The sequence below is a fragment of the Oncorhynchus keta genome, chromosome 7 (assembly GCF_023373465.1).
Source record: "Oncorhynchus keta strain PuntledgeMale-10-30-2019 chromosome 7, Oket_V2, whole genome shotgun sequence".
NCBI classification, from domain to species: domain Eukaryota; kingdom Metazoa; phylum Chordata; class Actinopteri; order Salmoniformes; family Salmonidae; genus Oncorhynchus; species Oncorhynchus keta.
In genome coordinates, this window is record NC_068427.1 from 23,338,031 (window position 1) to 23,364,869 (window position 26,839).

Sequence of the window (26,839 nt, forward strand, 5' to 3'; positions counted from 1 at the left end):
TCCAGAGTTCCTCTGTAGAGATGGGAGAACCTTCCAGAAGGACAACCATCTCTGCAGCACTCCACCAACCAGGCCTTTAATGGTAGAGTGGCCAGATGGAAGCCACTCCTCAGTAAGTCACATGACAGCCCGCTTGGAGTTTGCCAAAAGGCACCTAAAGACTCTCAGACCATGAGAAACAAGATTCTCTGGTCTGATGAAACCAAGATTGAACTCTTTGGCCTGAATGCCGAGTGCCATGTCTGTAACAATGTGATATTTCAGTTTACTTGCAAAAATGTCTAAAAAACAGTTTTTACTTTGTCATTATGGGTATTGTGTAGATTGATGAGGTGAAAAAAACAATTGAATCCATATTAGAATAAGGCTGTAACGTAACAAAATGTGGAAAAAGTCTGAATACATTCCGAATGGACTGTATACATCATTGGACACAGCCCACCCTGTTCCAGCTCACCCTTCCAGTCTAATCTGGGAGGCCAAGTCAAAGCATTTTTACAGTGACTAACAACCACTCACGACCAGATGTAGCACTTCCAACATCTCAAACAAGATCGAACATCAACGTGTGTACAATTTCCCTACAGACATACATTGTTTTTAGCTCAAGAATTCTCTATCCTTCCCACTCGTGCTCTGTTCTTTCTAAATGGAGTGGTCCCTTTTTATGGTGCTGTATAACAGTGTGTACCGATGAGTAGGTACAGCCAGACTGTTTGACATTTCTGCATGCTGTTTAAAGAATGATGGTACAGGTTCTCAACAAGCTATAACATTTGTTTTTCAGCACAAAAAAGACAACCATTACATAGGCCGCCTTCCTGTTACCAAACTTAACCATGATGTACTGGCAATTACTGTCTAGGGTTCTCTGTACAGAGGTGAAGAGACAGTGTTAAACTAATGGGATATTGTGTCATTGATAGGTGGAGTGCTTTGTAAATCAAGCCTGTAGTCCAACACTCACTGAACAAAGCCTTGGTTTCAGTTTGAAATAAAGTTGAAACTTTCAGACTTTGCATCCACCTCATGTTCACTTTCCATATGAAGTGCTGCATCTGGGGCAGTATTCTTGTCTCTGGCACTGTGCTTCTGTCAATTCTGAATGGAAACTACTTACAGTGCCAGTCAAATTTCGACACACTTACTCATTCAAGGGTTTTCCTTTATTTTTACTATTTTCTACATTGTAGCATAATAGTGAAGACATCAAAACATTGAAATAACACATATGGAATTATGTAGTAACCAAAAAAGTATTAAACAAATCAAAATATATTTTAGATTCTTCAAAGTAAACACCCTTTGCCTTGACAGCTTTGCACTCTTGTCATTCTCATATTGAATGCAAGTAACCAGAAGAATTCTGTATTAAATGTTACTTCAACCACACTATGGCCTTGACTCCTCCCTCTCCAGCCAAGTCAATTTATCCAAAATTATAGGTCAACAGTCAATAATATGTACTTGTAGACATAATCCAAACAGGCAAATGTTGGCATGGGAAACTGGGAAAAAAAAGAGGTATGATATGGTTTAGGAGATAATCCTTCATATCTATGGCAACTGTCTTTTTGAGCCAAGTGAACACTCAGTTCACAGCTGAGCATGTTCTGTGTGAGAAATTAGCTGAGGGAGTCAAGTTACTGGGAGTCTATGGGAAGTATTTAAATTCCCTCACTTACAGTAAGCCCAGTCTAGAGCATGATGACTCAAGGCAAAAGTAACAGTTACTCATAGGTGTTCACTATAAAAACATTACTTTTTTGTTTTCCAGAGTAACTATTTCAAAGAAATTTGTACAAATCATATAGTTTTTAAAATTGAAAACAAAAGCGTTCCATTTCTTGGGAAAAAAATAATAATAATAAACATGTCCAACATCTTCCAATTAATTTGTCATTGGGACGCAATTATATGAAAGGGCCAAGGGTGAATTGATAGGCCGCAATGGAGGCAAGGATAGAGGGATTTGGGGATGGATGGAGAGTGATAATGGAGATGGGAGGGATGGCTGTTTGGTAGATGCTCTGTTTAGAATCTTCCAGAGCGTTCTCGGTCTCTGGAGCGCCTTTTCTCGCGGTCGCGTCCACCTCCACCACCTCCCCTTCCTCTGTCCCTTGAGCGCGAACGACGTTCCCTGGAACGGGAGCGAGAATGATGCCCCCCTCTGAGGAAGAGGGGGAAAAAAAAAGAGAGCTATGAGAACTTGAGAACTTTCCCCCTCAAACATACGTGAAAACTATCACGGCAGAAAGGTGCATTCCGGAGAACACTTGAAAGCAGCATAAGTTTAATGATTAGCGTTGACTCTCAGAGCCTGAGCTTACCCCCTCTTCCTGCGGCGTCCGTATAGCTCCCTCCTCAGCTCCCTAGAGATGGGCTTCAGGTGCATGAAGTTACAGAAGCCTCCTCGAGTGCACTCCCTGTAGAGAGAGCGAGAATGCAGTCAGTGCACTCCCCGTAGAGAGAGCGAGAATGCAGTCAGTGCACTCCCCGTAGAGAGAGCGAGAATGCAGTCAGTGCACTCCCCGTAGAGAGAGCGAGAACGCAGTCAGTGCACTCCCCGTAGAGAGAGCGAGAACGCAGTCAGTGCACTCCCTGTAGAGAGAGCGAGAATGCAGTCAGTGCACTCCCTGTAGAGAGAGCGAGAATGCAGTCAGTGCACTCCCTGTAGAGAGAGCGAGAATGCAGTCAGTGCACTCCCTGTAGAGAGAGCGAGAATGCAGTCAGTGCACTCCCTGTAGAGAGAGCGAGAATGCAGTCAGTGCACTCCCTGTAGAGAGAGCGAGAATGCAGTCAGTGCACTCCCTGTAGAGAGAGCGAGAATGCAGTCAGTGCACTCCCCGTAGAGAGAGCGAGAACGCAGTCAGTGCACTCCCCGTAGAGAGAGCGAGAACGCAGTCAGTGCACTCCCTGTAGAGAGAGCGAGAACGCAGTCAGTGCACTCCCTGTAGAGAGAGCGAGAATGCAGTCAGTGCACTCCCTGTAGAGAGAGCGAGAATGCAGTCAGTGCACTCCCTGTAGAGAGCGAGAATGCAGTCAGTGCACTCCCTGTAGAGAGAGCGAGAATGCAGTCAGTGCACTCCTGTAGAGAGAGCGAGAATGCAGTCAGTGCACTCCTGTAGAGAGAGCGAGAATGCAGTCAGTGCACTCCCTGTAGAGAGAGCGAGAATGCAGTCAGTGCACTCCCTGTAGAGAGAGCGAGAATGCAGTCAGTGCACTCCCTGTAGAGAGAGCGAGAATGCAGTCAGTGCACTCCCTGTAGAGAGAGCGAGAATGCAGTCAGTGCACTCCCTGTAGAGAGAGCGAGAATGCAGTCAGTGCACTCCCTGTAGAGAGAGCGAGAATGCAGTCAGTGCACTAACTGATACAATGCATTTCTGTAGGTGTCACCATTAATGCAATGTTGAACTGAAAATGGTGTGCGTGTGGTCCAGCGGTGGAGTACTGACCCCATCTCGTACTGGCGGCAGCAGGCTTCTCTGAAGTCGGTAACGGGAGAGAGCTCGGCGTGGATGGGCTGACCGTTGAACCAGCGGTTATTCAGATCCATCACTGCCTTCTCCGCGTCTTCTTCACGACGGAACTACACAGAGACCATCACCGAGTTAGTGTGTGTGCAAATGTAGGTTCTAATGAGGCTGAGAATGACAGTGTGATTGAATGAGAAGAGGAACGTGTTTTCGTCAAAAAATGTACACAAAACCCACCATTACACACACAGTCAGTGACACACCTTCACATATACGTTTCCGACCAGATGGTCTCCCAGGTTATCGCACACGTTCATCTCCTCCACCTCTCCATACTTCTCCTCCATCTCCGTGAAGACCTCCTTAAGCAAGAGAAACCGAGGGAGAGAGAATGGGATTGACAGACAGAAGGGCGAATACACTGTTATAAATGGATTTAAATTCAAAGTACATTTCCCACACATGCTCAAAATATATTTCTATTCTTTTTCAGTATTTTATACAATGATTCCCACATGGGCTGTGTGGAGGGGGAAGAGAAGCATGGTAGACCTGAACTGCATCATCCACACCATTCAAATGGGCGTACTACCGCATCACTGACTCACCTCAAAGAACTCGTCATAGTGCTCCTGCATCTCCACATCACTGACGGCACCTAGTGGCCACAGGGGAGAAACTCACACATCAGGGACCAGTCAACGTGTTACAGTAGGTGAAATCAGCATTGTGGTTTCATAAACTACATGCACAGGATAAATATTTCTAACACCTAGGAGTCTGGACTACTATTAAAAATGTATTCAATCTAATAGCACACAGTCCAGTACAGATGAAATAAGGACGACAGCAAAGACAATACTGTCCGGAGGCAAAGGGTCAATGCGAAAAATACGCTCATTGTGCCTCTGCACACCAAGGACGACAGTAAGCCTGGACATTTGACCTTTGAGAGGACAGAGTCTTTTGAGACTAATTTTAGTTACATTCAGTGAGTGCTAAGTAGTAATGGTACGTACGGTCTGGCATAGACAATACAGCCATCAATTGATGCTAAGGAATGGGACTTAATGGGGCCTAAACACAATGTCAGTCATACTCAAAATCACACCCCATGTGTCATCTCATTTTGTACAATAAAAACTAAAAATGTATCCTAAATGAGTTTGACCACCTGAGACTAGAGCAGGGTTAACCTCTAGAATAGAATAGTGTTTTTTTGTGTGAAGCTGTAACAACGATGAATAAAATGTTTTCCTAGAATACGTGTTAGGTTTTGAATTAATAGAAACATACTGTATGCATCAAAACATAATTTGGACTATTTCAGTTACACTGACTACATGGCACCAGAACGGTAGTATACATGGTCTGTTTTACGTAACATTAGTACCCGTTGTATTACATGTATATTACAGCACTAAAGGGCAGAGAATGTATATCACTGATCATGTTAAAGGGCTAAATCTTAACATGTCAGATAAAGAGGTCAGATGGCACCTCCAAAGGGAAGTGTGGGCAAATGAAGAGAAAGATAAAATTATAACATTTTGTGCCACAGGTCCCTGTTAACAAGTGGGAAACTTACAGCGCAAACCATCGGCAGACTGGGCAGTGTTTTGAGGGTTACGGTAAATGTTCAAGAGGGCAATGGTCTGAAATACAAAATGTACATTTTTGAGATAGTTTCAGGCAGATTCCTAAAATGGTAGTTAAATAGGTGCATTTACTCCCATCCCCCTCCCTCAAAACTGTGTACTTGTGCCCCAACCAGGCCCAGAACAGGGTAGGAAGGGATGACTGAAAGAGGTTAAGATGATCCATGGGACTGGTCCACGCTGAAAGAGATGGAGCTGGAAGAAGTGAATGTCTCAGCATGACAATATTTGACTATGGAAAATGGTGGAAAATCCAATACAACCGAAAATTTATCCTACCCAAACATTACATACCAGGTCATGGAGGCTTGAAATGACCTCTAGAACTTGCTGAATCATAGGTGATTGGATGCCAAGATGTTTCTATTACTAGTTATCATTTCTTCCTTTTAATACATTTTTAAAAGTAACTTTTTGCCAGTCATTCTGAGTTTCTCAGCTGAGAAACAGAACAGTTACACATGACAGCAACAAGACCACAAACCCACGACTTACCTTAGAGGAAGCGAGTGGCAACGCATCCGCTCTGCTAGCCGGGGCTCAACAGCATGGGTACCATTTACACATTTACATTATGGCTGATGACGTCTGAATCAGTCTAACATATAGGGGCGGCAGTATTGCAAGAGCGAAAACTAAAATCCCAAACTGTTCTGTGTCTAGACAGTAACTCATGTAGATGTTTTTGCTGTCTATAACCAGGTTCTTCTCCAACCTTTTAATGCGAGTAGAAACATGTCGGATGAAAAGAAGCCATGACTGGCCTGATGGAAACATTTTTCATTCAACTTTCCAAATGTCGACAAAACAAAATACGCTAGACAAGGTGGGATCTTTTTGAGTTGGTAAAATTAATGCGAGAAATGTTGGTGGAAACGCTTTTAAGCGCAAATATTGATATATGACATGTGGTCCTCCCACTATGACTCGTCTGTAAAGCATGCAGTTTATTAGACCTCAGATGAACGTTACGATGAACTTCACAGGGTGGTGAAAGTCCAAGGTGATGAGCTTGATGCTCCTTTCCAATAAATATTGAGGGTCTTGTTCTGGTGACATGATTATCGATACTTGGCTGCCGTCTGACAAATAATCTCACTCTTTTGTCCATAATAATAATAATAATAAATGTAATCATGTAGGCTATACACGCACTCTAGCCAACAGTGCGCAGATAGCGCTGCTAGAGAGAACGTGCCAATACCAGAGTGGGCACACTGGCGATAACCCACGTTCTCTTGTGAGAAAACCATCAGTAGAGTTGAAAATGCAATGGAAACCAATTAAACAGCAAACTGTTTTTTTATGTTCACTCATCACGCAGAGCCTTTTATCTGCAATAGAAAAATATCTCACGGGGGAAAATGTGCACATCGTTTTAGGCAGATTTTCGAATATTCTCATAAAAGGTTGCCAATTGGATGGAAACCTAGCTATTCACAAACGCATGTTGGGCACTAGGGCAGGTGTATTGTCAGTTCTCTGAAAGCGCCTGAAAAATACCTAAAGTCTGTCATCTGTGCATTATAACTGTTAGTACCTGTTTTCTATGTGGAGATTTCCTGTGGATAATAACTTTAAAGATCCAATGTGAATTGTGGGGATCAAGGCATTATTTTTTGGAGTCCTTTTCAATGTCACTATCAGAGCATGTCATTCTACACCTAGGCTTAGACCTCTGAATGGCAACAGATTAAAACATATATATTTTTTAAATTGATTCAATTGGCGATATACTAAAGTGTTGAGGTAGTGTTGTGGTACCCCCTGCTACCAGTGCTGAGACAGACCCTCCGAAGCCCTGCAGGAAGCCAGTGGAGACGCAGACCTAAAATCTGAGGAGGGGGAGAGAGCTAGAATGACCTGGTGGGCTGAGAGGACTGGACCGGAGGCACTTACAGTGGGAGCCGTCTGCCGTCTGCGCACTGTTTTGGGGGTTACGGTAGATGTTTTGAATCACGATGGTCTGCAGAGGGAAAAATCAAAAAATGGTTTATAAAAATACAAAAACTAAACCCCCCCCGCCAAAAAATAGGCTATATAGCTAACTAAAACAGACTTTATTTTTAACCCACAGGTGGTGCTGAAGGTAGAGGACTGTTTGGCCCCTCTTGCTAAAATGTAAAAAGGTTTAATCAATAAAATAAGAAATCCCGATACCTAGAACCTATAGGAGGGGGGCGGACCAAATCCCGATACCTAGAACCTATAGGAGGGGGGCGGACCAAATCCCGATACCTAGAACCTATAGGAGGGGGCGGACCAAATCCCGATACCTAGAACCTATAGGAGGGGGGGCGGACCAAATCCCGATACCTAGAACCTATAGGAGGGGGGGCGGACCAAATCCCGATACCTAGAACCTATAGGAGGGGGCGGACCAAATCCCGATACCTAGAACCTATAGGAGGGGGGCGGACCAAATCCCGATACCTAGAACCTATAGGAGGGGGGGCGGACCAAATCCCGATACCTAGAACCTATAGGAGGGGGCGGACCAAATCCCGATACCTAGAACCTATAGGAGGGGGGGCGGACCAAATCCCGATACCTAGAACCTATAGGAAGGGGGGGACCAGACCCCGGTACCTAGAACCTATAGGATGGGGGGACCAAATCCCGATACCTAGAACCTATAGGAGGGGGGGCGGACCAAATCCCTGGATGTAGAGGAACCTTGAGTCTGTAGGAGGGGTAAGGGCAAAATAAAGCAGGAGTCTGTGCTTGACCGGTGGACACGCTGGGGAGTTTGTGTCTCTTCTCTGTCCCATGCAGGCAAGGCGAGCTGTAGGGAAACCTAGAGGAAGCCTAGAGTATAGATGTGCTATGTTCTAATAATCTGTTCAGTGAGAGAGATACATCTGACTTTGAGATGGGAACGGGCCACAGATAAATCCTACCACTTCAGACAACCCATTGCAGAGAGTAGGCCAACTGGTGGAAAAGTGCTAGCTGTTGCAAAAGCTTGAGATTACTGTTGATAAAGAAGACTGAAATTATGTTCAGTGACTCGGTCATATTTAGTCGAATGCAGTCACAATATGTATTAATAGGAGGGAACGATGTAGGGGTGTGAAAGTTTAAACCAAATTGGGATCATTGGTCCTTCTGTAGCTCAGTTGGTAGAGCATGGCGCTTGTAACGCCAGGGTAGTGGGTTCGATTCCCGGGACCACCCATACGTAGAATGTATGCACACATGACTGTAAGTCGCTTTGGATAAAAGCGTCTGCTAAATGGCATATATATTAATGTTAAGGAAAAAAAAATGTCCAATAAAAATTGCAGTGTAGTTATCACAAAACATTTTCCATTGTATCGGCTAAAGACATGGGGAACGTTGCGCAATTTAAATAAAACCAGAGAGAAAGAGGCAAACTTGAGTCGATTTTGGTGAATTTGGCATGCAAGAGATTACCAAGACATATACGTGTGTTTAGTCTTCGGTCTGTTGTGTATAGAATACCCTAGCCTATTCATTGATGATAGGCCCTGCTTTACTGAAGTTGCGAGACATTGCAAGCCAAGAAATTGCGAGATACAGCATTTGATTGCCAATAGATAAGCCTAGGGCACGTTTCTGACTTGTCTGCCTGGTGTCCGACCTGCCTATACGGTACCCCTCTCCTCTCTCTCCACCTAGCAGTTAAGAGCATTGGGCCAGTAACTGAAAGGTCGCTGGTTCGAATTCCTGAGCAGATTAGGTAAAAATAAAAAATGTTGATGTGCCCGTGTACAGGCCACTTAACCCGTATCAGTGGATCTGCTAAATGACCAAAATGCCAATGTTTGAGTTGTTGAAAGTGCATAAATAAAGTCTCATCTGTTCCAAAAATACAGAATCTTAAAAGAGTTGACTCAGAAATAGGCGTTAACGTGCAAGGAAAAAAGGAATCAATTATTTTTGAGTGAACTGTCCACCACTACGCCATCATTGTTAATAGTTGGGGATACCAAGTGGGGTTGCACAACTGAATGGATTCAACCAAAATGTGACGTCCAAATTTAACCCCTCGAGGTAGTACAGGTGCCATGCTTAACCATCTGAAAGGAACGCACCATAAGACCCAAACAGTTGCTAGCAGCAGCAAAGCTGCATTGTGAATTCACATGGAATCTTCAGATTTTTTGTTGTTGTTGTCACATCCCTACAACAAGGGACATCAGGCGCATGACTAAGTCAATAATCCAGCCAAATGCTTTGAGCTCTGTCAAAAAAACTAAGAATGATTACCAACAACCTGGAGAGAATAGTGAAAAACCCACTCTAGGATAGGGTCAGATCTAACAGAGGCTGGCCAGAGTAATTTGCAGTCTGTTCAAGCAGGCAACTTTCTGCATGGAATCTCTTGCAAAAGGCATGGCCAGCAATTTCAATGGAGATGCAGAGGCCATGTCACTGAATTACACTCCACTACATACACATGTGTGGATAGTGATGCTAACATTTTTAATGTGGCTCTATATTCCAGCATGTTGGATTTGAGATCAAATGTTTCATATGAGGTGACAGTATAGAATCACCTTTTATTTTAGGGTATTTTTACACACGTCGGATTTTCTGTTTAGAAATGAAAGCCCTTTATAGATCTAGTCCCCCCCATTTGAAGACATAACAAATGTCACATAGTATTAAAGTAATCAAAAGTTTAGTATTTGGTTGGTATTCCTTGCACACAATGACATCAAGCTTGTGAATTGTTGGATGCAGTGTTGCCAACTTCGCGAGTATTCAGACCCCTCTAGTGACATATTTTCAAGAAAGCGACTAGCGGCAAATGTAGCAAATTTTTCTGGTGTTATTTGAGACTTTTGGAGACTTAGTGCTTGCGTATCGTTCTTACTCTTCTCAACAAGCAGAGTGTGCAGCCGTGGGCCCCACCCCTATCCAAAGCACTCACAGGCGGTCCTCGTGCTGCAGTCAGAGCAGTAGATGTTCACCCCTCCTCGTCCACACCGCAAATTAATCGTGCATGCGGTAAGCCGCTGCTGGCTGATCCCGCCCTGGCTTACATTAAAATAAAATAAAAACTGAATTAGGGCAAGACTAGTTACCATAATGCTCTAACATTGCCATTGACAGTTTTTTCTATTGTCTCTTTTTGGTCCATTTAGATGGTATACAATTGTTTTAATTTTATGTTATGGTTAAAAATGTCATGTTTTTACTGTGACTTGTTGTAGGCTCCTAAGTGGACCATAAGATTAAAAACCAAACCAAATTAAGAAAACTTAAGCTAAAAAACAAAAATGTTTAATAAAAATATAAGTAACTCCGCCAGTCTCTCTTTTGGGTCACCTTTGCAGGTCCCAAGCCTAGATAAAGGAGGGTTGAAATTGTGACATAAAAAATAAAAAAAAGAATTGACAGAAGAAATTAAATTTGTAGTTCTAAACACATTTAGGGTGTTTTTACTCACTTTTTGTCTCTCCTACAGCGTCCAACACAATTACATGCACATGGCCAATTATGAAAATTAGGCGATGACGTCATTTGGCGACTTTTAGGATGCCAATAGCTACTTTCCTTACTGAGGAGTTGGCAACACTGGTTGGATGCATTTTTTGGTTGCGTTTCAGATTATATTGTGTCCAATGGGAAGTGAATGATGAATAATGGATTGTCATTTTGGAGTCACTTATAGTAAGTAAAAATAGATGTTAACACCTCAACATGAATGTGAATGCTACCACGATTACAGGTAATCATGAATTAAATTGTGAATGGTGAGGAGTGAGAAAGTTAGAGGGACAAAGATCATACCCCCCAAACAATGCCGATCTACCCCATTATTGGTAATGGTGAGAGGTTAGCATGCTTTGTTGTAGCCTACAACTTTCTCACTCGTCATCATTCATGATTTTTCTTCATCGTGGCATTATCAAGATTATTTACTCAATGTTTCTGAACACTTCTAAATCACTTTGAATGATAAATTACTCCAGTCATCATTCAGTTCATATTGGGAAAAACAACCACAAACAATCTGCAAATGCATCCAGAGTTTGTAAAGTCACAAGCTTGATGTAGCTAGACATTGTGTGCTAGGAATACGGGAACCATATACTAAACTTTTGACTACTTTGGTACACTATAAGTGAAATTCCACCAAACACTTACGACATCTTCAAATGGGAGGGGGGTCAGATGTGTATGAAAATGCCATCAACATCCAAAATGCTGGAGTAGAGACAAATGAACAAAAACAGAAAACAGGGAGTGTAAGGGAGCGACTCATGGGACCCCCGGGTGAATCTAGCTCTCCAGCTCTTTAGATATTTAAAATGTGACCGAGTGAAAGGGATGGAGGAGAGGATGACCTAGATTCAGGGCAGACATTTCCCTAAAAATTAGGGTTGTGACAATGCCAGTATCGCAATGTTATCCTTGGCAAAAAATGAAAACAAAAGCAGACCAACCTCTTTGGTCCTTTAAAAACCTGCTGTATGTAAAGTATTGTGTGCTATAGCTTGGGGGAAATGTTTTATGTGACTCTGGATGACACCATAATGATGCTAGTTTCCAACCTTAGGGGTGTTTTCCTGAAGAAGTTCAAATCAGCTTTGTCATTTGTTTCCTTGCCACGACACTAGCGAGTATCGCAATAATGGTATCATCCTGGCCCTACTAAGATGAGGAATTATTTGTCCTATTGGCATTAGAAACCGTACCTGTTAATTTATGATGGACTAGCTAGAAAAAAACAGTAAAGCAGGGAGACACTGTCGTTTGAGATGTTTTTGTCTGGTATACTGAGACGCAGGATGCAAGAAATGCTTTGGATATTCGAAGAGAGGTCGCTGAACAGGCTTGAACCACCAAAAATGGAGGAAGTGTGTATGTCGCTGTGCTTGTGTCAGTAGTATAGCTGCATAAAACACACTTCCTGTTTCATATATTTAGGACACTAACTTGACCATTATTTAGTGATCTACATTCAAACTCATAACTTTCATCTTTTAGTAGTGTTATTATTCAAGAGGATTATTGACAAGCCCTTCTGTTTTCATCAAAGGCTGATGCACAATCAAGCCCACATACACAAGCACACATCCATCTCTCTGCTAGAATGAATCAAAATATATGTTAATGGTGGGAGAAAGAGTTATTCACACAACATTGAATAACACTCCAATTCAATGTTAAACAATTCCACTAAACAAAGCATCAATCACTGGATCAAAGATAAACCAAAGAAAATGGCCATTTTAATAATCTTGGTTAAACCAGAACTAAAATCTCACATAATTTGGTCATGCAGCATAGTTCCACGAGAGGTTACCAATTGTCAAACCAGCCTAGAGCATGACAACCACTTCATCTTGGCAGGAGAAGTTTTACACATGCTATTCCATTTCATGCAGCACATCTGGTAGAAGCAAATATTTTAAACAAGTTTTCTTTACTGAATTGACTTACCTGGCTGAAAGTTGGTTTATTATGTAATCTGGAGCATCGGTCACCATGGCGGCAGGCACCAATTTTAAAGTAGAAAGAACAGTTCACCCTGAAGGACGAAAAATAGCTAGCTAAACAGTCCTGAAATGCATAACTAGCTAGGTACATGAGTTCACACTCATGTACCCAGATGCAAATTAAACTAAATGTGCAACATTCCATTAAGTGATCAAGTTTGGAAAACAGCAGCATGTTCAAAGTCAAATTGCATTGGATTTATCAAAGTCACATTAGCTAGCTAGAGCAGATAGTATAACTAGGACCGAGGTAAAGTTGGTTTTATATTCACACATTCGGACATTGACAATCAGACATTCAGACATTCGCCAAACGCAATTTAAAAATCAATAACTAATAAATTGATCGTCACAGAAACATAAAACTATATATGGTTTATGCTATAAATGTCTAGAATACTTTTAAAACCTTTGTTTTGAGGAAAAAAATCCAGTTGACTTGATAGAAATACATATCTATAAAATGCCATGTTTTCAATGATGACAGAATCAAACTAGGTATGATTTACTCTAGAAATGTCTAGTATACTTTTACAACCTTTGCTTTGAGAAGAAATTGCGGTTTTGATTTGATAGACATACAAAAAAAAAATAATGTCAGTCTTTGAAATCAAAATCAGTTTAAAATCGTGACTTGTGACAGATATGTGTACCTATTAAAGTGAATCTAGTGTCTCTCATAGTAGAATAATAAAATAAGAGTAATGATATTAGAACAGAGAAATAATACAAGGATAAACCTGATAGATGTTATGCATTTCTAGCCAAACTGGAATTGCAAAGGTTGTAAAAGTATACTGGACATTCATAGAATAAACCATACATAGTTTGATGATTGTCATAGTCAGTGAAAATGTTATTGATTTATATAGCTTTAAATGGCATTTTATAGATGTTAAGCATTTCTAGCAAGTCAAAACTGGAATTTTTCCTCAAAACAAAGGTTGTAAAAGTATGCTAGACATTTATAGAATAAATCATACATAGTTTGATGACTGTGACAAATGGGTGAATAAGGCCTTTTAAATATTGTATGCATTTCCATCAAAACTGGATTATTTATTAAAAACAGAAGTTTGTAAAAGTATACTAGACATTAATAGAATAAAGTATATCTATTTTTTTACAATTGTAAATGGCTTTTGGCTAATGTCTGCTGAATGTCCGAATATAAAACTATATATAAAAAAAAACTGTATAACGAGGGCCCATATCAACTAACGTTAATAAAAAAAATTGTGAACGGCCTAGTTACCTTTAGTCTCAATTTAACTTGGATACACAACATGGGCATCAGTGGAGGAATTTGGGACTTGGGAGCTAGCTAACTAGTTATCGTTAGCTAGTGACAATGTATAGCCTTGGATTAAATAAATAATTGGTACAGCTAGCCTAGCTGGCTAATTTGGCAAATAGTTGCCCAGGTCTCACACGAAATAATGCCCCAAGCCAAGCCTAAATTGTCTTAAAATGTTAGCTAGCTAACTTCAGTAATATAGCTAATGCACATTTTAGAGAGGTGGGACTGACAAACTGCTCAACACACACACACACACACACACACACACACACACACACACACACACACACACACACACACACACACACACAAAAGATCCCATCTATACACACCATTGAGCTATAAAAGAACGGTCTGTGCATACGTTCAAACAGGTTACCCCATGCTAATGTTAGCTAGCTACACTAGACGCTAACACATTGACGTTTCACAACTTCTAATGCTGCATGATATATCATAGGTAAGTAGCCGAGACAGCCAAATGCAAAGCGAAAGTTATCGTAGGCCTAAATCGTATGATTGTTTGACCAAATAAGCAAGCTTATTAGAACATTTTACTCACTTATCTTTCTCTGTACCGAAAATGGACGCCAGGTATTCCGCCATTTTCGATTATGTCGACTAAACCAAAGAGTGTAAAATGTGGACCACCGACAGAAAGGGTAACCCAGACACGTCAAATGGGCTATAAAGCTGAAGCATCCGTTTAGAACGTTTTCTCACCCCCAAATATGGTAGTGAGAGGAAGTCCAGTAGCGGGTAGTGGATGGAACTAGGCCAATATTCTACCAATTTCCTCATAAATTAAACATCTGATCTCAATACATTTGTCTGTTGCCGAAACTATAATATATTACGAACACAGTGCACTAAATTTTATGGACTTGAAGCTTTGCCAAAGTCGAATGGAGTTTGTGCACACCCGCGCTTTTTTTCATAACTATGCAAATATATGCTACAGGTCGCCAATAGGATCTCGCTCGTTCGTGCTTGGCTTTGCCCACCTCCTTGCTTGTTCTGCCCACTAATGCTTAATTTGCTCCCACTGTAAAGGACACACATGAACTATCTTGGGTTATTTATAAATGTCTTTGGTGTGAATACACTTTTTACCCCACAAATTATACACTTCCGGTCTCGTTTGTGCACTGATTTTATACTACCAGAGAGCATAGAAAACCAACACTACACCCTGTACCAAACACTGCCAGTTTACAACGTACATCAATCAAATGTATTTATAAAGCCCTTTTTACATCAGCCGATGTCACAAAGTGCTGTACAGAAACCCAGCCTAAAACTCAAAACAGCAAGCAATGCATCAATCAATCATGAATATTTTTGATGAACTTAAATTAGGTATTAAAAGCTTTGATAAATCTAGAATGGAAGAAGTGGAATAGTTGGCCCATCTTATCAAAAATTATCAGGGGAGCTCTGTTGCGCATAGAAATCAAGGCTATCGTTAAACTTTGTAGGTAATCTTGATATGCCCCATAACTTGATTGGCCCTTTAACTTGATAACATACAAACACTGAACTTGGCTTATAACTGTAATATATTGTGAGATTGATTGATTGATGTACGTGAAGAGGGCACAACAAAGTCTTTCCCCCTCAGGAAACTAAAAAGATTTGGCATGGGTCCTGAGATCCTCAAAAGGTTTTACAGCTGCACCATCGAGAGCATCTTGACGGGTTGCATCACTGCCTGGTATAGCAACTGCTTGGCCTCCGCCCGCAAGGCACTACAGAGGGTAGTGAGTACGGCCCAGTATATCACTGGGGCCAAGCTTTCTGCCATCCAGGACCTCTATACCAGGCGGTGTCAGAGGAAGGCCCTAAAAATTCTCAAAGACTCCAGCCACCCTAGTCATAGACCGTTCTCTCTGCTACCGCACAGCAAGCGGTACCGGAGCGGTCCTAGAGGCTTCTAAACAGTTTCACAGCTTCTACCCCCAAGCCATAAGACTCTTGAACAGCTAAGGGGGAAGCTGAACAGCTAAGGGGGAAGATGCGATGTCATGCCCTCTTCACAACTGTTACGGTGTGTTTGGATCATGATAGGGCCTTAGTGATGTTGACACAGAGGAACTTGAAGCTCTCAACCACTCCACTACAGCCCCATCGACTATTTACACCCCCCCCATACACTGCCGCTACTGTTATTATCTATGCATAGCCACTTTAATAACCCTACCTGTATGTACCTATTTATCACAATTACCTCGACACCAGTGACCCGGCACATTGACACATTGACTCTGTACCGGTACATTACATTTACATTTAAGTCATTTAGCAGACGCTCTTATCCAGAGCGACTTACAAATTGGGTACCCCCTGTATATAGCCCCGCTATTGTGATTTACTGCTGCTCTTTAATTTGTAGTTTTTCCTATCTTTTACTTTTTTTTGTATTTTCTTAAAACTGTATTGTTTCTTCGGGGTCGGTGTCCCTTCCACGGGACGTTTGAGCAAGTAAGTAACAACATTTCCCAGGACATATACAAATCTGATATTGGCAGAAAGCTTAAATTCTTGTTAATGTAACTGCACTGTCCAATTTACAGTAGCTGTTCCAGTGCACAATTTTAAACATGAAAAGTTAATAAACAAATTAGGCAAATTTGGGCAGTCTTGATACAAAATATTGAACAGAAATGCAATGGTTCATTGGATAAGTCTAAAACTGTGCACATCTAGTGGCCAAAATCTAAATTGCAACTGGGCTGGAATAATACATTACGGCCTTTCTCTTGCATTTCAAAGATGGTACAAAAAAATTCAAAAGAACGGTTGTTTTTTTCTTTGAATTATCTTTTACCAGATCTATTGTGTTATATTCTCCTCCATTCCTTTCACATTTCCACAAACTTCCAAGAGTTTTTCCTTTCAAATAATATGCAAATCCTTGCTTCAGGGTCTGAGCTACAGAGTTAGATTTAAGTCATTTTAGGAAAAAATGTATCAAAAAAAGGGGCAGATCCTAAGAGGTTGGGCTTGTAAGTAAGCATTTCACTGTAAGGTCTACTACACCTGTTGTATTCACCACATGTGACAAATACGATTTGATTTGATCATGGCTACTGAATGTGTTGCCCAGTCTGAAATCAGTCTATTGCCAACCACCCACTCCTTCCTTGCTTACTGTACACCCCATCAAATGATTTCTTCCCTTGGGAAATTATTTTTGGAGTGGGAATGTTTGAGGTGTCTGAGCATTATGGATATGTCACTTAATGGTACAAGATTAGTATTCTTGGTGATTAGATATATCAACAATACATACAATATGTATTCATTATGAACAGGCACTGCAGCATAAGGATACTATTTAGATAATTACATTTTTTGTAATATTAGCAGATGCTCTTATCCAGAGCGACTTACAGTTAGTGCATTCATCTTAAGAAAACATATCCCAGGCATAGTAAGTACACTTTCCCTCAATAAAGTAGTTACATGTATCAGCAAAGTCCGATCTAGAAAGGGGTGGTGGGGGGGTCAAGTGCAAACTAGATAACACTTTGAAATTACTAACACATCCTTCTGTAATAAGAACTCATTCACTTTACATGTTTGTTTAGGGATTTTATTAATAACATTCTAATTTAGAATTTACTAGGATATCTATGGGAGGGACATTGTGGAATAAGGATTACTGATGGCTGGTTTATTTCAATACATAAGTGCAAGCATACAGCGACTATCTACAACAGCCTGTTGTTCCAAGTGGGTTAAATGCTAAAAATCTATAATTATGCTTGATATCAAACATCACATACTTATATATAATTAATTACAACCAAATATCATTATGTATTGTTTACAAGAGTAAACGCTGGTCTGTCTAAAAGGCAAGCTTGTCCCCGCCCCCTCGTTGACCAAAAACTTGCATGAATTCGATTTGAGTGAAGGCTAGCTAGCTTGTTATCCTACATCGACTCATAGCAAGTCCACAATCGTGGAGTGTACATGTGAAGAGGTATGAGTATTAACAATTTTTAATTTATACATATGAAATCCATAATTTATGACAGGAAGTGTATCTCCTTTTACTATGCCTCATCGGTCTTCCCGCTTTTTGTATCAAACTATGTTTGCTAGTTAGCTGCTAGCTAACTAACGTTAGCTTGTTGATCCGCTAACGTTATGCCACATGCCATGGTGGATGCATTAACCTAACTAAAAACAATAATCTAATCCTAAATACTACTGAAATGAATAGTTTTCAGACGACTTTACAACTACAAAATAGCTTTCTACAATGAGTTGCCCTCGATGTACCTCAAATCCAAAATCCAACTTTCGACACGTTTGCTATTAACGTTAGCTAGCTAGGTATAGTGCTAGCTAATGCCAACGACAGCTTGCGCGGTCCAGTTGTTCGCCGTGTTGATAAGTTATACGGTTAGCCAAATATAAATAAGCTTTCTTAATGTCATAGCTAGCTAAATATAATTTTATAATCGAGCAAATTACTCCGGAATTTTCCTCTCACCGCTCTCGGAAGTCTTAGACAACACTGTAAACTTAGCCAGGATTTCCGGCTCCTTTGCATTTGCCCCTCTGCTGTTTTGTTTCCGTTTCTTCCATTTCCGTTTCAAAGTTTTCCAGATTATAAGTTTCATAGTATATTTTCATCGACATTTAAACAGTTATTTTAGTGAATACTTTTTTTACAGTCAGTATCAATTGTGTATTTCACATGAGAACCAATCTCCGTTTGGCGCTTGCCTCCCCCCTCCACGTAACATCACTGACAAATATGCTGGCTAGCGAGCTTTGTATTGCTACAACATTGTAGAGCTATGCTACGCGTATAATGAGTATTCGTACCGATATATATATACACGAAGTGTTTGCTTTCAAGGGCTTTAAATTGATAAAATATATGTCATGATTTATAAACTAATGGCCCACCGCAAGGCCTATGCGTTGGAGAGGCCTCGCCCTGGAGTTAGTACTTAAGCGCACACAACTCTCTGCCGCCCAATGAGAAACCGATGAACTCTATATTCATCAAAACTGTCAGTCACTGGTCATAAAACTTGTATATTTTATTTTTTAAAGCATTTTATTTGGCAAAATGCCACTTCATTAAATGCATTCAAGGTAATTTACTAAATGTTTTACTGAAGTGACAATTTTGTTGCTATTCCTCAATGTTATTTTAATTGTATATGGAACAATATACCACGGATATGACGAAAAACATTGTTTTACTCTTCTAATTACGTTGGTAACATGTTTCATAATAGCAATAAGGCACCTCCCGGTTTGTGAAATATGGCCATATACCACAACCCCTAGGGCCTTATTGCTTAAATATACCAATCAGCATCCAGGGCTCAAATTACCTGGTTCATAATTGATGATATCTGATGTGAAGCCATTATATGTGTTTTTAACATAACATCAGAAAATAATTGATGTAATCTAAATGTTGATTTGATACTTACCCCCTGCTTGTCTTTTCCTCAGAATAGGTTTAATCTTGGTGTACAGCGATGTCTAAAAGCGAGACCGAGGAGATGATAGAGATCGAGATCGATGGACAGGAGAAACAGGAGTGTCTGGAGGAGGGGTGTGTGATACATTTTACAATGTGAAAAGGCACCCATAAGCCCATCAATTCAAACCCAGCTCCCTCCCTACTACTGATGACTTAACGTTACTATTTGAGTGTTTTTGTTTGTGTGGTTGTGTCATTTTCAGGGTTGAGGAGCAGACCATCACATCAGCCGATCTGATCCAACAGGACATCGACATTAATGAGCCAATCGGTAACCTGAAGAAGCTCCTGGAGCCCCGTATCCAGATGCCATTGGACGGATATGAGATCTGTCTACAGGACATTCAGGTACTGATAGAGGCCTGTATTTAAGGGGTTGAAATATCTGTCCGACCTGATACTAATGGAGAGTCTCATGTGTTTTAGAGTTTATCATTTGATGGAGAAATGTGTTTAGCATTATCTAGTTTATTTTGATCTCCCTTTCTGACCCTCCCATTTGCTCCCTCCTCTCTTATTATTCTGCCCTTTTCTTTCTCCCTCTCCCATCCACTTTCTTTCTGTCTTTCCAGCTACATCCAGACCACAGCCTCTTTGATCAGGGAGTGAAGACCGATGGCACAGTGCAACTCAGCCTACAGATCATCACAAAGCCAGGTACACACATAAGACTCTTCACTAAGACTTTATCAAAACCCAGCCACCCAAACTATAGACGCACACAAATGTTGCACCATAACAATTAGATTGTCGATACTATTGAATAACACTCTAAACTCCACCCGCCTCCTTTCATCCAGGCGAGGAGAAGCTGAACATCCTGGAGATTGTGAAGCCGGTGGAGACGGTGGAGGTGGTGATCGACCCAGATGCAGCGGGGGAAGAGGGCACCCTGATGGAGGAGGAGGGCCAGCTGATCTCAGTGGAGCGCTCTTCCCTGTCAGACGACACATCAGAGCAGGTGACCCGCTGGGCTGCCGCACTGGAGGGCTACCGCAAGGAGCAGGTCCGCCTGGGGATACCCTACGGTGATGAGTACACACATGAATAAGACACAACACAGATACACGCACACTCTGAAACACAAAAACATAATTAATCAGGCAGTTACACACCATTGTACAAAGTGAGGCCATTTTGCTGCAATTGTCTTGACATTTTTAACAGACAAAAAAGCTGTAGTCCGCATCCTAACAGTCTTGTAATGTGTCTCTCCTCTCAGACCCAGTACAATGGACGGCAGACCAGGTGATCCACTGGGCAGTGTGGGTGATGAAGGAGTTCAGCATTGACGAGATGGAGGTGGGTGGGATTCACATCCTGGGTTGCGACCTCTGCACTTTCACCCAGGACGAGTTCCTGCAGAGGGTCCCCAGTGGAGAGATCCTCTGGAGCCACCTGGAGCTGCTTCGCAAGTGTGAGTCACTGAGTTAGTGTGTTAGGGTTAAGGTTTAGCCTAAGTAGAGCCATAATAATCATATTGTTTACACATGCTTTGTCCCTTCCCACTGAGAACAGACATCAAATAAAATTGTATTTGTCACATTTTTTTAATTTAACTAGGCAAGTCAGTTAATAACAAATTCTTATTTACAGTGACGTCCTAGGAACAGTGGGTAAACTGCCTTGTTCAGGCACCTTGTCAGCTCGGGGATTCGATCTAGCAACCATTCGGTTACTGGCCCAACGCTGTAACCGCTTGGCTACCTGCCGTCACATGCACCAAATGCAACAGGTGTAGACTTTACTGTGAAATGCTTACTTACGAGCCCTTTCCCAAAAATGCAGAGTTAAAAATGACAAAAAAAATAGCACAATCAAAAAAGGAAATGGTAACACAATAAAATAACAAGGCTATATACAAGGAGTACCAGTACAGAGTCAATGTGCAGGAGTACAAGGTAATTGAGGTACATGTAGGTAGGGGTAAAAGTGACTAGGCTATCAGGATAGATAATAAAGGTGAAATAAATAAAAAATAAACATAACAGCAGTGTGTGTGTGTGGTGTCAATATGCATATGTAGTGTGTGGGTAGAGTCAATGGCCCCCAAATCCATTTTCCATTTAATTCACTTTTCAGCAGTCCTATGGCTTGGGGATGGAAGCTGTTCAGACTTGGCGCTCCGGTACCTCTTGCCGTGCAGGTAGCAGAGAGAACAGTCTATGACTTGGGTGGCTGGAGTCTTAGACCATGTTTTAGGGCCTTCTTCTGAAACCGCCTGGTATAGAGGTCCTAGATGGCAGGGAGATCGGCCCCAGTGATGTACTGGGCCGTACACACTACCGACTGTAGCACCTTCTGGTCAGATGCCAAGCAGTTGCCAAACCATGCAGGGATGCAGCCAATTAGGATGCTCTCGATGGTGCAGCTGTATAACTTTTTGAGGACCCATGCCAAATCTTTTCAGCCTCCTGCGGGGGCAGATGCATTGTCATGCCCTCTTCACAACTGTTATGGTGTGTTTGGATCATGATAGGGCCTTGGTGATGTTGACACAGAGGAACTTGATGCTCTCAACCGCTCCACTACAGCCCCGTCGACGTGAATGGGAGCATGCTTGGACCTCTGTTTCATGTAGTTCACAATCAGCTAATTTGTCTTGATCACGTTGAGGGAGAGGTTGTTGTCCTGGCATCACAATGGCAGGTTTCTGACCTCCCTATAGGCTGTCTCATCATCGTCGGTGATCAGGCATACCAACGTCGTGTCATCGGCAAATGTAATGTTGTGTTGGAGTTGTGAGCGGCCACGCATTCGTGGGTGACCAGAGAGTACAAGAAGGGACTTAGCACGCACCGTTGAGGGGCCCCCGCATTGAGGGTCAGTGTGGCGGATGTGTTGTTGCCTACACTCACCACCTGGGGGCGGCCTGTCAGGAAGTCCAGGATCCAGTTGCAGAGGGAGGTATTCAGTCCTAGGGTCCGTAGCTTAGTGATGAGCTTTGAGGACACAGCATTCTCACATAGGTGTTCCTTTTGTCCAGGTGGGAAAGGGCAGTGTGGAGTGCAATCGAGATTGCATCATCTGTGGATCTGTCGGGGCGGTATGCGAATTGGAGTGGGTCGAGGGTGTCTGGGATGATGTTGTTAATGTGAGCCACGGCCAGCCTTTCAAAGCATTTCATGTCTACAGATGTGAGTGCTACGGGGCAGTAGTCATTTAGGCAGGTTACCTTCGCGATCTTGGGCACAGGCACTATGGTTGTCTGCTTGAAACGTAGGTATTACAGACTGGGTAAGGGAGAGGTTGAAAATGTCAGTCAAGACACTAGCCAACTGGTCAGCGCATGCTCTTGAGTGTTCGTATTGTCAATCCGTCTAGTCTTACTCACATCGGCTACAGGGAGTCTATTCCACGTTGATTTCATTGAAATTATGTGGAAACATTGATTCAACCAGTTTGTTCCTAGTGTGTTCAGATCTGAACATTCTGAAGGGATAGAGGCTATGAAAGGGGATTGAGAGCCTGGGCAAGCATGTTAATTGAAGTTGGTTTTAGCTCATACTGTATCCGTCCCTGTTCTTTACAGATGTGTTGGCCAGTCAGGACCAGTCTGGACAGGAGGCCACAGTCACCATTGACCAACGTATGTTTATTTCCTCTCTCTCTTGACTCACTGTCACCCTGAATGCACCTACCACACTATCTTTCCTCTGTGTGAGTTGTTCCCTGTAATAAAAAGCATGAGCTGGTGCACACCCAGAGATAATTATTTTAATGTGGAGGTGCTGACTAACGGGAAATAAACTGTAAGCTATAAAAAAAAAATGTTTCAGCATCACTGTGCCTTTTTCGGGGTCTTGAAAAGGCACGGTGATGCCGAAACATTGATGATTTTTTTTTTTATAGCTTACAGTTTATTTCCCGTTAGTCAGCACCTCCACATTAAAATAATTTTCTCTGGGTGTGCGCTTTTAATTAGGAACACCAAACTGACCATAGATCAGTGTCTAACTTAATCATGTATGTTTTTGAGTGTTTGAACCTTCTGTCTCCGCCACCAGAGGTCCAGATCATCCCGGCTGCTGTGCCGACCTCGCACACCACCATTAAGGTGCTGAAGCAGAGCCGCGGCCCCAAAACACCCCGCATCTCCGGAGGAGAGGAACGCAGCTCACCTGGCAACCGCACAGGTATGCATACATGTGTGCGTACACTTGAAGAGCATAAGTCTTGATGTTTTTTATGAGTGTCTTAATGGTGTAAGTGTATGTGCTCAAATCTGATGTAGATGTACACACACACACACAAACGTCCTCTCATCTGTCCCTGCAGGTAACAATGGTCAGATCCAACTATGGCAGTTCCTGTTGGAGCTGTTGACTGATAAGGATGCTCGAGACTGTATATCCTGGGTGGGAGAGGAGGGAGAGTTCAAACTCAACCAGCCTGAACTGGTGGCCCAGAAATGGGGCCACCGCAAGAACAAGCCGACCATGAACTACGAGAAACTCAGCCGAGCACTCAGGTATGTCAATCCCCCATTTTCCCCTCTTAAATTTCCTTGGCAGAAATTCAATCTCTTATCTTATGTCTTGAACTTTCTTATCTTGTTTCATTTGAGCCCTTTGGCCTATGATAGGGCTAAATTGAAAGATTTCTTACAGAAGAAATATGAAATTCATATGCATAAGCATGGTAGCAATTGAAAGGGAACAGTTTGGAGTTTACGGGAAAATGATGGGAAAAAATTATGGGAAAAGCCCAAATGTGCGTAAACAACAGTTAACCCGACACAAGACTCAATTCAAACATTACACTGTAAACGTGTTGTGCATTTTACATATACTGTACTTTTTGCCGCATTTGTTGATAGCTAAATATGAACATACTGTGAATACATTCAGTCACATGATTAGGATATTCCTGTAAAATGTGTGGTAGGTGCAACATAAGAAGAAAACAAATGACAAAGGTTTGAGTGAGAGGACTAACTGGTGTCTCCAAGTGGCCACACACTTCTAAAAAAGTGTACAGTTCCTAAGTCATTTCAATGCACTTTTATGAACAAATGTATTGAACTATAATAGGCTTTCTTTGAGCTCTCCTAGCTGTGCCGTTGAGGAACTAGAGCAAGCACACTTGTAGTCGTTTTGTTTGGAACACAACCCTGTATCCCCATCGCACAATTATTGTTGTTTACGCAATCCAAAAACGGCCCATTTATAAATCACAATCTGGGTCAGGAGGCCATCATTTGAAAGCTTGTTCTTTTACCAACATGACCAGCTAAGTTATAAAATCCAATCTTAGTGTTAGTTTCACAATGCAATTCAGAGATGTTTTGGTGTGCATAGAAAGATTCAGGTGTGTGTTCCACAACAAATGATCTTAAAAATAGACTGATATATTCTGTTCAGAACAGCCCAGGTTATGACGCCATGTCATCTTGTACCTCGAACATAGTGGCCATAAACGTTGACACTGTAAATTACATGAGTGTTTTATGGAAATGTGAGAAGAAAAAACACGACTTAGCACCCTTATGTAGACATAGCTCCACCCACATCTGTTCCATACACCAAGTATAAATAAATAAATATTCTAATAAAGTGTTTACGTAAACACGTCTGTAAAACCACAATGAGGACAACGTGGTTTTACAAATATGTTTTATGTTAACACTATTAGAATATTTATGAAATGCACATTGTTATATTTGGTAACCTGTATTTCCCCTCGACTCAACCCCATTCGATGCGTGGAACGGATGTGGGTGGAGCTATATCTACATAAGGGTGCTAATAAATAAAAGTCTCAAGCTCTGACGAAGGCCGTGAGGCCGATACGTAAGACGTATTAAAGATCAGTGATTACTATCGAGAGCAGTGTGCGGGTTTCTTTTTTCTGTCTCATCTTATTCAACTGTTACCATGCACCTGCAAAAAACCTAGCTCAGATGTGCAAGTGCCTTTTGAATTATGATATGGAAATGTGTAGTGCACATTTGAATGGTTTGGATTGCTTGTCTGGCATCACAGCGGTATTTATTATAATCCTCAACATCTCATCTTTCAAAATACATTGAGTCCTCTTTACAGCATTTCTCTCACTCTGATAAAAAAAAACGTTTGCAAAAGTTGCCCAATTAGCGGGAGGGATGTGGGCAACTTCTTGTCGCGTGCAGTGCTCAAGTTCAGAACAGCTGTCAGTCAAAACCCATACAGTGCTGTGAAACGTAGGGCCTGGGCTCTGGCCATTTCATAGCATGTTAATGTACAGCCACTGCATTCCAATGTAGGTGCTTATCAGTGCACAAATCTGCCATTTTCAACCCCTATACAGGTATGAGTGTAAAAGGATACTTAATCTGATTATTTTCTCAGGTATTACTATGACGGGGACATGATCAGCAAGGTGCAGGGCAAGCGCTTTGTCTACAAGTTTGTGTGTGACCTGAGGACTCTGATTGGCTACAGCGCTGCTGAGCTCAACAACCTGGTGACTGAGTGTGAGCAGAAAAAGCTGGCCCGCATTCAGTTGCACGGAATTGGCCAGCCCATCACCACTGTGTACGCCTCCGCACAGGACAGCTGAGGGGGAGGAGCCTGGGGCTCTTTGATAAGGGTAGAAGTTGCCCATAGGCACAGATCTAGGATCAGACTACTATGACCAGCCCTACTAAGCTTAACCATTAGAAGGTGGAAATAATAAACTGACCTTAACTGTCTATGGGCAACTTCATCCTACTCCTTTGGGTTTGATTGGAGACAGGGCTGAGGCAGGATGGGGAGGTTGTTTTCTTATTTTATTTTAACCAGGGCGGGAGAGTGTCTGTGGATATTGTGTGTGTGCCTCGGTGTGTGTGCATGAGCGTTTGAATGAAGGAGTGTCTGGATATTGTGTGTGTGTGCCTCAGTGTGTGTGCATGAGCGTTTGAATGAAGGAGTGTCTGGATATTGTGTGTGCCTCAGTGTGTGTGCATAAGCGTTTGAGTGAAGGAGTGTCTGGATATTGTGTGTGCCTCAGTGTGTGTGCATGAGCGTTTGAGTGCATGAGCGTTTGAGTGAAGGAGTGTCTGTGCTTGAAATATGAGCTTTGCATTTTTTTTTGTTCCTTTATCTGTAGCTTAGTATCCTTTCCATTGTATATACCGGTTCTCCATGTTTTTGATAGCCACAAGGACAGTGTATTTTCATATTTTCCATTTATAAATGATCTGTTTTGTATTTTATTTTGAGTGTCTTTTTCCCTGATGAGCTGGACGTTTTCTGTCCTCCAGGGGGATTAAAGTTTCAAGTTTTTTCCTAAGGACTCAGTGTAACATTGCTCCAATGTAATGTGTATACACAAACACACTCTTGCGCCATGATAACGTTTTCAAATGTTTTATAGTTCCTCCTATATAAAACACTTGTCATTATTCACACATTACTCAAGCTCTGTCATGAATAGAACAGAGATCTGTA

The 26,839-nt window shown here is 41.9% G+C and overlaps 2 protein-coding genes across 7 annotated transcripts; one reads left to right on the forward strand and one right to left on the reverse strand.

Moving 5' to 3' along the window:
- Positions 1 to 1,148: 1,148 nt before the first annotated feature.
- LOC118386182 (splicing factor U2AF 35 kDa subunit) lies at positions 1,149 to 14,622 on the reverse strand. 3 transcript variants are annotated; one of them, XM_035773689.2, is made up of 8 exons: positions 14,472 to 14,622; positions 12,554 to 12,641; positions 5,065 to 5,131; positions 4,085 to 4,134; positions 3,740 to 3,838; positions 3,456 to 3,589; positions 2,331 to 2,426; positions 1,149 to 2,170 (listed from the first exon to the last, which is right to left on the reverse strand). In XM_035773689.2, the coding sequence occupies exons 1-8, from the start codon at positions 14,513 to 14,515 to the stop codon at positions 2,035 to 2,037; spliced, it is 714 nt and encodes a 237-aa protein (XP_035629582.1). In that variant the 5' UTR covers positions 14,516 to 14,622; the 3' UTR covers positions 1,149 to 2,034. The 3 variants fall into 3 exon arrangements, with proteins under 3 accessions (XP_035629582.1, XP_035629583.1, XP_035629585.1); XM_035773690.2 differs by lacking the exon at positions 5,065 to 5,131 and adding an exon at positions 7,034 to 7,100; XM_035773692.2 differs by lacking the exon at positions 14,472 to 14,622 and adding an exon at positions 7,034 to 7,100 and having other exon boundaries at positions 12,554 to 12,635.
- Positions 14,354 to 26,677, forward strand: LOC118386173 (GA-binding protein alpha chain-like). 4 transcript variants are annotated; one of them, XM_035773676.2, is made up of 10 exons: positions 14,354 to 14,369; positions 19,397 to 19,499; positions 19,631 to 19,775; positions 20,000 to 20,084; positions 20,228 to 20,455; positions 20,650 to 20,844; positions 22,960 to 23,016; positions 23,435 to 23,563; positions 23,706 to 23,898; positions 25,757 to 26,677. In XM_035773676.2, the coding sequence occupies exons 2-10, from the start codon at positions 19,423 to 19,425 to the stop codon at positions 25,965 to 25,967; spliced, it is 1,320 nt and encodes a 439-aa protein (XP_035629569.1). In that variant the 5' UTR covers positions 14,354 to 14,369; positions 19,397 to 19,422; the 3' UTR covers positions 25,968 to 26,677. The 4 variants fall into 4 exon arrangements, with proteins under 4 accessions (XP_035629569.1, XP_035629565.1, XP_035629567.1 ...); XM_035773672.2 differs by lacking the exon at positions 14,354 to 14,369 and adding an exon at positions 17,749 to 17,897; XM_035773674.2 differs by lacking the exon at positions 14,354 to 14,369 and adding an exon at positions 17,787 to 17,897 and having other exon boundaries at positions 19,402 to 19,499.
- Positions 26,678 to 26,839: the final 162 nt, after the last annotated feature.

Coding starts and splice junctions, on each gene's coding strand:
- LOC118386182 (XM_035773689.2), bottom strand. CDS start 14,515: ATGGCGGAATACCTGGCGTCCATTTTCGGTACAGAGAAAGATAA. Junction 5,132..12,553: donor ATAAACCAACTTTCAGCCAG/GTAAGTCAATTC, acceptor TTTGTATTTCAG/ACCATTGCCCTCTTGAACAT. Junction 3,839..4,084: donor ACTATGACGAGTTCTTTGAG/GTGAGTCAGTGA, acceptor CTCTTGCTTAAG/GAGGTCTTCACGGAGATGGA.
- LOC118386173 (XM_035773676.2), top strand. CDS start 19,423: ATGTCTAAAAGCGAGACCGAGGAGATGATAGAGATCGAGATCGATGGA. Junction 20,456..20,649: donor CCGCCTGGGGATACCCTACG/GTGATGAGTACA, acceptor CTCTCCTCTCAG/ACCCAGTACAATGGACGGCA. Junction 23,899..25,756: donor AAACTCAGCCGAGCACTCAG/GTATGTCAATCC, acceptor TTATTTTCTCAG/GTATTACTATGACGGGGACA.